The 13,041-nt window shown below is 40.3% G+C and overlaps 1 protein-coding gene across 1 annotated transcript; it reads left to right on the forward strand.

The window, feature by feature from the left end:
* Window positions 1-6,615: 6,615 nt before the first annotated feature.
* On the forward strand, window positions 6,616-12,716 carry pou3f2a (POU class 3 homeobox 2a). The gene is made up of 2 exons (XM_072672717.1): window positions 6,616-7,923; window positions 9,064-12,716. Exon 1 carries the CDS (start codon window positions 6,616-6,618, stop codon window positions 7,738-7,740), a length of 1,125 nt encoding a protein of 374 aa, XP_072528818.1. The 3' UTR covers window positions 7,741-7,923; window positions 9,064-12,716.
* Window positions 12,717-13,041: the final 325 nt, after the last annotated feature.

A 13,041-nucleotide genomic window follows, 5' to 3' on the forward strand; every position in this document is an offset into this window, starting at 1 on the left:
TTACAATACTAAAAACAAGAATTCCAAACAAAGGAAAAAAAGAACTTACATTTCATGGTGCTTTGAAAAAAAGAATGAATTCAGAATGATGTACACACAGCTTAGCATATTTTAACAGACAAAAAGAGAGAAATAAAAGAAAATGAAAATGAAATGAAAAAACAAAACAAAAACAAGAACAACCCAATAGTTCAACACAACTAATATAAAAAATATTTTCTCAACACAAAAAATTCAACACAAAATGCCACATTTGATTTCTACTGCACTTTCAAAATTATTTAACCCCTTTCACGACAAGCATCTTTAGAACTAAGGAGAGCACCTCTTGCAGTTTTGACTTGCTGCAAACATGACACATAGCCAGACACCAGTTTTTGGCTGTGTACATGAGAAATCTTAGTCCACTCCCCATAGGCAATGGCCTTGTGTTTACTAATATTCTTGTGTTTGGGTGTTGCAACCGCCTTTCTCAAATACCACCAAAGAGGATTTCTCCTAAAACCAAGCTTGATGCTTGAGATCATTGTCCTGTAGAAAGGTCCAGTGATGCCCTAGCTTTGGCTTTCTCACAGACATCACGTTTTTCTCCTAGGATTTCCTGATAATTAATTGAATTAATCTTCTCCTGCTGATCCATAGGCCCATAGTTCCAGTTTTATCACTTCACAGAATAGAATCCCTAAACCTCTGTGGCTTACGCATATGGCTTTAAGCTTACTATATGATTTCATGGTAATGAATGATTCATGTAATGAAAGGATAAGTGAAAATGATAAAAACGATGTTGGCTGAATTTAGAAGGGAGTTTAATTGTAAATTGTGAATTTTGTCCTTAGCAGCTAGAAAGTTTTCTTCAACAGTTGCTATGAATTTGTCTCCTGAGCCCAAATGCACCTGTTGTGAGCATGCCTTCAACCCTTACTAACGTTATATCATCATAACTACTATATTAAAACATGTTGCACCAAACAAACTTCTATGCACATAGGAGCTAGTAGTCACTAAATATTTACACCTACGCGATTGTAGGCTGGTCACTCATTAGGTCACTTACAGATCTTGTATCTACACTCATTGTCTATTATCAGCTCCACTTATAATACAGGTGCACTTTGTAATTCTACAATTACAGACTGTAGTTCATCTGTTAATATGTATACTTTATTATCCTCCTCTCACCTGTTCTTTAATGATCAGGACCCTCACAGGACCACCACGGAGCAGACATTATTTTGGTGGTGGATTATTCTCTGCACTGCAGTGACACTGGTGTGGTGAGGGTGTGTTAGTGTATGCTGTGCTGGTTCAAGTAGATCAGACACAGAAGAGCTGTTGGAGGTTTTAAACACCACATTACCTCACTGTCCATCTTTAATATGCATATACTTTGTTGGTCCACTTTGTAGATGTAAAATTAGAAACAGAGGCTCATCTGCTGCTTCATCTGTTGCTTGTGTTGATCATCTTCTAGTTCTTCATCAGTGGTCACAGGATGGTGCCCGTGAGACACTGTTGGCTGGATAGTTTTAGTTGGACCACTGTTTTCAGTCTGTTTAAAAATATCAGCAGCTCTTCTGTGTCTGATCTACTCATACCGATGCAATACACACTAACACACCATCACCACATCAGTGTACGATAAAGGGTTGGTGAGAATCCACATTTGAAAACAGGAGATTGTGGACTCTACTGCAGTCTGTACAGTAGAAAAAACAATGCTGCCTTGACATTATAACTATGTGTTCCTTAATAGCATTAACTGTCAGTTTACTCACCTGGTTCTTGACTTCTATTCTCTTCTCTTTCTCTCCCCCTCTCTCTATTCTCATTCCTCCCTCTTTGAGCTGCTAACCAATTATCAAATGCAACAACCAAACAATGCATATTTCATCTAGATTATATAGATCCATATCAAATTAACAGATTTTTCTCATTGAATGTTGAGCTTCTTTGGGCTAGGGTGACCAGATGAGAATGAGAGAAATTCAAGACATGACAGAATAATTTAGATCAGACACACCAATTCTAATAATCAGTTATCAATATTATTACGATTATCAACAGATTCTGAGCATATGATCAAGATCGTGTTGGCCTTACTCTCTCTCCTGAACACAAAGCAGCTATAGCTTCTCTCACTCCTTTTTAAACAGTAAACAGACCACCTGTTTCATTAGCCTGCTAACTTAAGAAAAACGTCAGATAGTCACTCCTAGCTAATAATACCAGAATAAAGAGTGCATTAGAAATATGGACTGCTGATAATGACTGCAATGTGTTGGTTCTGAGTAATAAAGTACAAAAGTACCCCTTTGCAAAACTAAACATACGACACCAGACAAATATAGCACTGACGCACCATGTGTTTGCGCGATGCTGCACTGAGAGAAAGAGAAGCTGGATCATACCATTTTGCCAGGCAAGGGGAGGGGGGCTGCCGTATTTTCGTTGTTAAAATAATTGGTTTAACTCTGTACTCTTTATGGTTTTAACATTTCCAGCTTTTTATAAAAAAAAACTGTAAACACTGTGACAAAAACCGACGCCCACCAAATTATGGCTCAATCGGAACGATTCAAGCGGGATGACAGGGTGTTAAGAGACAGGCTATAGTCTATGATGGTGTTGCTATCTATGCTCTATCTATGCTATGCTATTAACCGATCTACTTTCTTCCGACTTTGAGCCGAACAGTCAGCATTAAATCTACCCTTAGTAGACTCTGTTCGCAAATGTTCTATAATGTGCAAATTTTAAGAAAACTGTTTTTAATACAATGTATGTGGGGGTTTTTTCTTCCAAGAGGCATACTAGTATAGCAGACATAGCCATGCATGACATGCATACAAGACACAAAAGTCTATATAGAAATTGACTGCTAATGTTTTTTGGTTGCAGCCGCGTATGCTTTGGTGCTATTTTAGCCCAACGATATTCCTGACATCACAAAGCTATAAATAAATAATAACTGGTATAATATAACTAACTGAATTAATTATCCATTAAGACATATCGTCACTGCAGTTTCGGACGCCGATAAGCAGACACCGTTTTGAACACTTCGTTACACGTTTATGCTGACTGGTGCAGCAAGTCGGTAGAAAGTAGGTCGGTTATTAGCATAGTTTGATGTCGTCTGAACTGAAATCGAAAGTAATTTCTACCGCTTGAAGCGCTCCAGATGGTCCGTATTTTGTACATTTACATGTGTAATATTTAGTGGCTACTAGCTCCTACTTACATACTGGTTTGTGTGGTGCAACCTTTTTTTATTTAGTAATGCGAGGGCAGTGGCGGCTCAGCGGTTAGAGCGCCGGGATATCGATAACAGGGTTGTGGGTTCGATTCCCAGGCTTGGCAAGCTGCCACTGTTGGGCCCTTGAGCAAAGCCCTTTACCCTCTCTGCTCCCCGGGCGCTGGAGTTGGCCCACCGCTCTGGGTGTGTGTGTGTGTACTCACTGCCCCTAGCTGTGTGAGTGTGTGTTCACTACCACAGATGGGTTAAATGCGGAAGACCCATTTCGCTGTACAGTGCACACTGTACAATGACAAATACGTGCACCTTTACCTGAACTTTGACGTTACAGCTAGCCTACGTTTGAAGGTACGCACAACTGGTGTAACATGGGCCTTACAGCAGATAAATGTGAGCTTGTTTTTTTAGTAAGAATGGTCCAAATAACCCATTACATTGTCAGTCTGCTGACATCATATCCCGAGAAGAGGACTGGTTTTAACTCGACATAAGTAGGCAGTTTTAGGTGGTGTGCTTTTGTATACTGCTGAGCTGAGAGCATTTGATCTAATGACATGTGTGTGAATATAGAATAGGAGGATAGGAGTCTTTGTATGAGATTGTGTGAGACAGAGAGAGAGAAAGAAAGAGTTTTCTGGGCTAACCCCAGTGATGCTGTACTCAGTGGGAACCCCTTGCACTGAACTAAGCTGAAGGTCTTTTATGAGAGGAATAATGCTAATTCTCCTACAGCTGGTCAGCACTATCAAAGGAAGAGGTAGTGCTGGGATTACACATTTAACAAGGCCTTTGTAAGGCCTAATTGCATGTGAATGTGGGGAGAGTGCTTGCTGCTAACCCAACCCCACTCATATTTACAACAGGACTGACCTCAGACAAGCACTGTGGAGAATGGCTGGGGCCCCAAGTGTTGCCCACAATCACAATTTCTGCATTGCTGCCAAGGGGTGCAGTATGGTTAAAATATAAGAGTAATATTTTTACGATACAGAAGACTATTTGTAATTAACTTTATAAATATTTGAGCAAGGTTAAGAATTTGTTTTTACAAGCAATCTGCACATCTTAGCTTTAAATAAAACTGTAATATTTTTTAAATCTACTGTCCATGAACGAGATAGTTTTCTTGTTCTTTTAAAAAAAAAGTAAATAAAAATAAAAATATGCCACCTATAGTACATTCTGATGAAAACATCAAAAATGGAGGATAAAAGCAATTACATTTTCTGAATTCATATGGCGGGACATGCGTTTATCACTGTCCTTTTGCCTGGGTAGCTCTCATAGTTAGTTATTTACTTGCTTGTAAATTGTGCTCTAAGGCAGATTAATGTAGAGCATAATTTAGTAAATTCTGTTATTTATAAACCTAACTCAGTAATCAAAAACACAAAACAGTTAATTTAGGAGACAGAAATATCTGTTCGAAACGTTCGAAATTCACAGATGACGGTGCTATGAGCTATGACTGGTTCTCAGACCATCTTTCAGGAACCCTGAGAATATCCACGTTTTGCTATATTCATTGTGTGTTGAGTTGGGGCAAAATTCTGGACTTTCGAGGCATGCCTGAAGACCAGATAGAGAACCGAATTTCCTATGACAGTTGAAGAAGGTGACAAAAGCAAGTTACTCGGACCTGTTTATTTGAAAAATTAATAAATTAATTAAAATGAACCAAAATAAACTGCTTAAAAAGAACAGAATCCAGCAACTGATAAAATTAATGAATAAAATGAAAGCCTGACATAACGGGTTGATCTCCAATCAACTACTTGCAGTTTATGCACTTACTATACACTGGACATTATTTTTGTTGTGTTTGCAGACTGTAGTCTGTAGTCTAATTCGTGTTATGATATATGCAGTTTTTCAGTGTAGAAGTGATTCTCAGGTGATACTCGGGATATACTCACTCATTGTCATTCTGCCCACTACTTTTAATTGCGTTTAATTGGAGCGTTCGTGGTTCACAACACTAAAATAAATTCTGACCGTTTTTAAAGATTTTACTATGTAATTCGAAGCATCCTTTTGTGTGCAAATCGGAGTTATTTTGTTTGAGCACACACTCGCACATCTGCATACACATAAGCCATTAATTTCCTCATATCACAGCAGGACCGTCTTCCGATCCCCTATTATGCTATTATGGACTTCGGGCAGCTAAAAAACTGGTTTACATAATTTTATTTTGAGAAAAATGAATGGCTGTTTAGGCATTTAGTCGATGTAATTACGGTTAATTAAACGCTCAAATAATCCCATCACTATTTTTAAGATAACTTCTAAAGAATAAAACAGATGAGAGGAGACTTTCGGTATATTAAAATAATCATCAAATTCGTTCTCAGTCGAGTTTCGCATCATTTATGTATTATTAAGGCATGTAATTGAACGATCTGGAGTTTTCGTATGACTCTATTAAGAAAATGTGTTTTCTGATTCAGCCTAACGCGAGCGTCTAAGCATGAGCGGCTTGTAATTATAACAATTAAATCTCATTTACCATAAATATTCATTGGCTTTGAGCGTATATCATAATTTGTCTTGGCCAGAAATTAGATTCAGCCTGTAGGCTGCGTTTATAGTTAGCTAGTAGTAGTGTGTGTGACCCGCTCTGACAACGGGTGGTGCTGGTTTAAATTGTAACTTCAAATCTCCTCACCCTCTGCTCTCTCCAGATATTGGCTCCTAGCCAGCCGTTAAAATTAGAATTTGGCGGGAAAAGAGGAGACTCACGCAGCTGTAACGCGTCTCTTAGTTCACTGCTCACCATAGCAACGGGCGGAGGCGCGGCAGACACGCAGGGAAGGAATATGGTTGTGGGATGGGGTGGGGAGGTTGTTATTATTGTTATACCATTTTTTATTATTGTTGTAGTTTTTAAATATGTGATTATTATGATTATTATTATTATTATATTGCTTTTGTTATTGTTGTAGCCTAAATCTGTTAGATACACACTTTCTGCAGTAGCAACAGCATTACTCTTAGTTCTAAAACAGACACACACACACACACACACACACTGCCAGTGTCCAGAGTTGGCGTGTCAGTCCGGCACAAAACTTCCTCTCATTGTTCTGCCCTCTCTGATCTTCCGTCGGCCAATCATTGGGCCGCTGTCAGGGGCAACGGCGTCTGTCAGTCGCGTCTGACCAATAGCGGCGCAGCGCGAGGCGGACCTCAGGGGGTCCGCGCCTCGGTGTCCTCTTGGCTCGGCGCTGGGGAGCCGTCTGTGGCACAAAAGTGAAAAGTGAGTATAGGGCGCTCCTGCTGATCCCCCCCCCCCAAACCACCACCACCAACAGCAACACCTCCAGCACAAGCGCCACTGACAGCTCTCTGCAGCCATGGCGGCCACGGCGTCCGACCACTACGGCGTCCTCACGAGTAGCGCGTCCGTCGCGCCCTCGGAGGCGGTGAGCGCGCAGCAGGCGACGTCCTACGGGGACGCAGCGCATAGCCTGCTGCAGAGCGAGTACGCGACGTTACAGAGCGGCACCAACGCGCTCGGACACGCACACCAGTGGCTCGCAGCGCTTTCGCATCACGGAGAGGCTTCGCCGTGGTCCTCGAGCCCGCTTGGCGAACAGGACATCAAGCCTGCCTTGCAAGGAGACGTGGACGAACTCCGGCCGCCCTCTTTGCAGCAGCAGCCGCAGCAGGCGCGAGCTACTCACTTGGTTCATTCACACGGGGGCACGCATCACCAGGTGTCGGCGGTTTGGAGGGCGGCCAGCACCGCGCACATGGCCGTGGGCATGACTGCGTCCAACGGACAGGGCATGATGTACTCGCAGCCCGGCTACGGCGCTCTGACAGCAAACGACGAGCACACCGTGCACCGGCACACCCTGAGCGGGGACGCGCGCGACGAGAACGATCACGATCTTTCTCACGGCCTGCGCCACGGCCACAGTCACGAGAACTCGGACGACGACGTGCCCACGTCCGACGACCTGGAACATTTCGCCAAGCAGTTCAAGCAGCGGCGCATCAAGCTGGGCTTTACGCAGGCGGATGTGGGCCTCGCGCTGGGCACTCTCTACGGCAACGTGTTCTCGCAGACCACTATCTGCAGGTTCGAGGCACTGCAGCTTAGCTTTAAGAATATGTGCAAACTGAAGCCGCTGCTAAACAAGTGGCTGGAAGAGGCGGACTCGACCTCGGGAAGCCCCACGAGCCTGGACAAGATCGCAGCGCAGGGCAGGAAGAGGAAAAAGCGCACGTCCATCGAGGTGGCCGTCAAAGGGGCGCTCGAGAGCCACTTCCTTAAGTGCCCTAAACCCGGGGCGTCCGAAATCAACTCCCTGGCGGACAGCCTGCAGCTGGACAAAGAGGTGGTCCGAGTGTGGTTTTGCAATAGGCGGCAGAAAGAGAAGCGGATGACGCCCCAGTGTGGGGTGCTGGCCGAGAGCAAGGACTCCTACTGCAACACCCCGCCGCACCACGACGACCGGACGCCGGTGCCGTGACCCTCAAGGACAAGAGCTCGACTGTCTTATTTGTCCGATTAGAGGCGGAGATAACAAAAAGAAAGAAGAAAAATAAAAACGTGATGGGTCCCACATGTCACCCGTGAGGGACGCCGCAACAGCGTTTTGTTATTAAACAGTGGCGAACGAACGGGGCGAAGGAGCTTCAAGGAAACGCTGCAGGTGCGAGTTGGAACCAAACAAACAAAATACTCGAGTGAAGAAGGTGAAGCCCGAGGAGGGACGACAAAGCTTAGCTGAAGAGAAATTCGTGGGGGGAGGGCAGCCAGCACGCCATTTTCTGTTGTGGCCACAAAAAGTGTTATCACTGATGGTCTGACATTGCATTTCACTCCCAGCTGCAAGTCTTATTATTATTATTATTATTATCATCATCATCATCATCGATGTATTAATAATATTTTAATATTATAAATACTACCATCACCCGCCACATCTATTCAACGCCTGAATGTGTATTCGAGCTTATTTTATAGCAGCCCTGTAATGTTTCCACCCTACCTCTGCTGTTCGCAGTAACAATGGCTGCCTTGCTGGTTTTCAGATTGTATCTTAACAAAGGCTGCCTAGTGCTGTTAGTCTGCACTGTCTGGCCAAGGGGTCCAGTCTCATGCAGATCACGAACTCGGCCCCCCGCTCTACAAACAAGATACTCCGTAAACCCTTGATATGCAGCAATATTACACACTGCAGTCAGCGTTCAGAACAGTATGCAAAAGCTGACCAGCACCACAAGTAGACACATATGCAGACGATATACTAGCGTCAGGTGACAGAGAGTGAAAAGTCAATGTCGTGATCTGTAGAGCAACTTTTTCTGTAGTGTTTTTAAACAGCAGGTCGCCAATCTGCATGCACTGACAGTTCATGAAGGACGTGGCCACGATTTGTCATACAGATTGGCTACGACTGTTCCACCGACAGAGCATTAAGAAACTGTTTCGGACAGTCCATGTCCAGTAAAAGCAAATCTCTGCCCTGTCCGTCTATTTGTAAACGAAATGAAATGTAGGATCTTAAAAGCTACACAACAAATACACTACTGCAAAGCTACTAAAGTATAAATACAGTACTACTAATATTATACAATAATAATAATAATATGCAGTAATAATGCAGTATTAATGTTATACTACCCTTATTTATAGTAAATTTCAAATTTAAAAGCTTGTAATAATGTGGAAAGTACCATCTCAGTGTAAAGCTCTGTGGTTTGTATTCTTCTCTCTCTCTCTCTCTTTCTCTCTCTCTCTTGAACTGTTAATTGAACCATTGCTGTGAGCCTGTCTGCCTTCTCTTTAGCTCTCGAAGGGGAAACTGTCCAGCAGCAGCTGTGTGGTCAGCGGACAGCCTGCATACGATCACCAGAACATACTGCTGATGCGAGAGACACTTAGCTGTGTTTATCAACGGTTGAGGTGTTTAGCCGTTGGTTTGTTTTGTTATTCTTACCCTGGCTTAACTCAATTGCTGCTCCAGATCCAGCTGAGAAGAGCAGCGAAAAAAACCACACAAACACGATTGACTGAAAATTTGCACATTTAAAAAAAAAAATCACTTTTCACAACAGACATCCGGATAATGTGCGAGTGTGTTTTGGTTGCTTTCTTCTTCATTTTAGTCCTGCTGTTTAATGACAGCGCAGCAGGGCTGAATTCCCTCATTGTTTTTTTTTTTTTTTTTTTTTTTTTTTTTGCTCGGTGGCAACGAGACCGGATTATCTGTTCATCTTTACGAGGAAAGAACAGTTTTAACGCCACACGTAGGATAACCTGCATCAGTGCTTTGCGCTGCAAAATTTTAGATATCACCTAACTTCAATAGAAGTTATAAACAAGTACTGGTTCTTCCTCCAAAATAGTTATTTTTTTATCTGGATGATTATAATGTAACTGTTGAAAGGCTACACGTCATCAAAAACTACAACATTAATAGTATAATAATAATAATAATAATAATACGAAGAAGAAGACGAAGAACACACCACGAACATAATTTGATTGTGTTTAAATGTATAGAGAAAGCAAATCAGTGATGCAAGTAATGATTCCTACTTGTTTGTACCCGGAGAAAGAGTACAAAAATCCGAAATAGAATGTTATCCTAACCTATATTTTGTTTTGTTTTTCTTTCATTTATTCAATGTTTGTGTTTCTTTGTTCGTTATTTTATTAGTGTATCATTCATTTATTTATTATTACTATTGTTTTATTGGAAGTTGTTATAAGCTGGTATTTTATTTTTATTTTATGATTTGTGCTGATGTAGTCTGAAGTGAGCCGTTTCTCTCAGGCCTGCAGTGCCGCAGAATGTTCTATTTCACAGTCCTGTTGATAAAAACACAAAAAACGGAAAGACCGGACTGAACAGAAAGCGTAACTGTGCAACGCTGTGTTGCGCTGTTTGTTCGTCTGTTTACCGTTTGATTGGTAAGAAAATACAGATGAAATTAGATCAAAGTCACTAATTCACTGCAACAAGAAACTGTGATTCCTATTTAACGCTAGAGCGCAAATATAAGCAGGCGGAGAGCGGTGCTAAGAAGCCATCTAGTGGTCAGGGTGCGGCTCACAGCTATCTAAATGCACATTTTTAAACATATTAATAATAATAATAATAATAATCTTTTACATATGGAAATTAACTTCAAAATGCTTTCCAAAATAAGGCCAATAAATATAGGCCAAAACTATTTGAGTTACGTCACATTTGGTTCACTAAAGAACTGTTTGAAAAAGAGATTTGTGAACATGAAAAACCTTTCTGATGTTTAAATAACCTTTACATAGTTTAAAGGCCTTACCTAGAACCTTTTATCAACTGAAGCTGTTTGTCTAAAGAACAATGCATCTAAACATTGATACTGCAATGCAATGCAAAAAAAAAAAAAACACAACAATGTACTGTGTGGAGATGTATGATAATGCAACTGTATTGACTGAACATCTTTGAACACAACCAGCACAACTGGAAACTCTTACAGCAAAGAAGGGGTCAGTCAGTCACAGGTGCAACATGATACAGCAATTGAGCAGTTGTCCAAATAATTGGGTTTCTAAAGGTTCCTAAAAGCTTTATTAAAAACACAGAACAACAACACACTTTATGTATTTCTTAAGAAAAGCATCAAAACATCTGTGAAAAAAAGTAATGGCTCCTTCCTTTCAATTGCTGGTTACACACCCTTAACAAAAGTAATTGCAACTAGCCATTTCTGTAGTTGTTCAATAATGTCTTTTTTGTGGACCACTCCTTTTTGCAAAACTGCTTCAGCTCAGTGACCCATGTTTCATGTTGTGCAGGTTGTAGTTTTAGGTCTGAATCCTGATTAGGCCATTTCAAATGCATTTTGTAAACCATTGTGAGGTAGATTTGCTTGTGTGTTATAGATCATTCTCTTGCATAACCCAAGATCATTTACAGCTGGACATGGACAGATGTGACTTTCTCTTGAAACAATTCACTGATATAAAGCAAAAGTCATAGTTCCCTGAATGGTAGCAGAGCATCTCCAAACCACCACCACCATACTTCACAATTAGGATGAGCTGCTTTTTTTAAGAGCAGTGTTGAGGTTTTGCCAGATATGACATGGCTCATGACAAGTAAACCTCCATGTTGGATTTATCAGTCAATAACACATTCCAGAACACTTCCAGAAACTTTATGCTTTAAGCATTTATGTTGTTTTCAATTAGTAATAGTTTTTTGCACGTATCCTATTCTTGTCCAGTGTTTTTCTAATAGTTTAGTCATGAACATGGAATTTAGACAAAAGATAATATTTGGACAATATGTCTCTGATTGCAGTGTGGTAGAGTAGTAGAGCATCAGAAATGGACCTGCAAACTTTTTCAGACCAATATTTCTTCAGGAGGTATCAGTATCTGACTGAATAAACTGAACTGTATGCTGCCAAGTTCACAACGATTTAAAGATCCAAAGTTCGATTTAGATTAGAAAGGCTTGCCCAAATCAAGGCTGGTCATTAACTGCGGCTCTCCCATTGGTTACTGATCACTGATCCAAATAAAGTTTTCAATTCAGTTGCCTTATCTTGGAGGGGACGAACACCTTTTCTTACAAAAAGATTAAAATTAATATGCTCACCCAATAAATGAAAGTACCAAACTTACTTGTTATTTGTCCTGTCAGATTATACATTCTACTAATGTGACCTAATGTGAAAAATTTGATTAGCCTAGATTTGCTAAATGAGATGTGTGAGGAAGTCCTTTTAAATGCAAAGCTAATGCTTAAAATTGAAAAGGATAATGTTAAATTAAACTTCCTGTTCTAGAATCATGCATCCACATTCCAGAAGTATTTAGGAAACTTTGTAAGAGTGAGGAAGCCTTCAAAAAAACACACAAATTAGAGTGGGGTCAGCATAGTTAAATTTAACTTTGAGTATTATATAGCCAATTATCTCTAGTTACTATATTTACATTTATACATTACATTACATACATTTATAATAATCTCTGTTACTCTCATTTTAAAGATACACCTCATGTACATTATTCCCCTTCCTAAAATACCTACATTACATCCCTCACAAGGGTTGTCACACAAAACAAAAAACACAATCAGCAAACATGACAACTTAAAACTTTTCTTTCATGCATGCACTCAAAGTGCACAAACACACAACTGAGGATAGTTGAGGTTAGTGAGGATAGTTAATGCTCTATCTTAGACATATTGCCTCTTTTTGCACGTTTCCTTCTTCCTACAGTTCTATCATTTAATGTAATGTTGGATTTCATTTTGTCTATTATTTTAATGTTTGATGTGTGGAAGGTTGAACCATTGTATAACTCAATTATTTCACTTTTATTTACTAAATTCAGAGAAACATGGATGTTCTGTATATTCTTTTTTGGAAAGATGTTTTTATTTAAATTTATTTTAATTATGAATTTTAGGTAACAATTTTAAATTGGCAACCCAAATGGTCATTTTCAAACTTTCCCCAAAGTATTTTTTCAAACACAAACAACTACATTCAACCAAAATATAAAACCACTTGGTACAAAATATCTATAGTTTAGTAATATAAATATGTAAATATATTTACACACACATTTTAAATGAAAAACAACTCATTGTTTGAACTATATGAAATAAATATTAGTGTTATCCTCATCAGGCACATCCAAGCATTCTGAAAGGCTGAGCACTTCTCAGCGCACTGAAGTGGTTTCATGCATTGATGAGTCATACAGAAAGAGACAGGACCGATATGTATATAGACAGATAGATAGATAGATAGATCGA

The sequence above is a fragment of the Salminus brasiliensis genome, chromosome 2 (assembly GCF_030463535.1).
Source record: "Salminus brasiliensis chromosome 2, fSalBra1.hap2, whole genome shotgun sequence".
In the NCBI taxonomy this organism is placed as follows: Eukaryota; Metazoa; Chordata; class Actinopteri; order Characiformes; family Bryconidae; genus Salminus; species Salminus brasiliensis.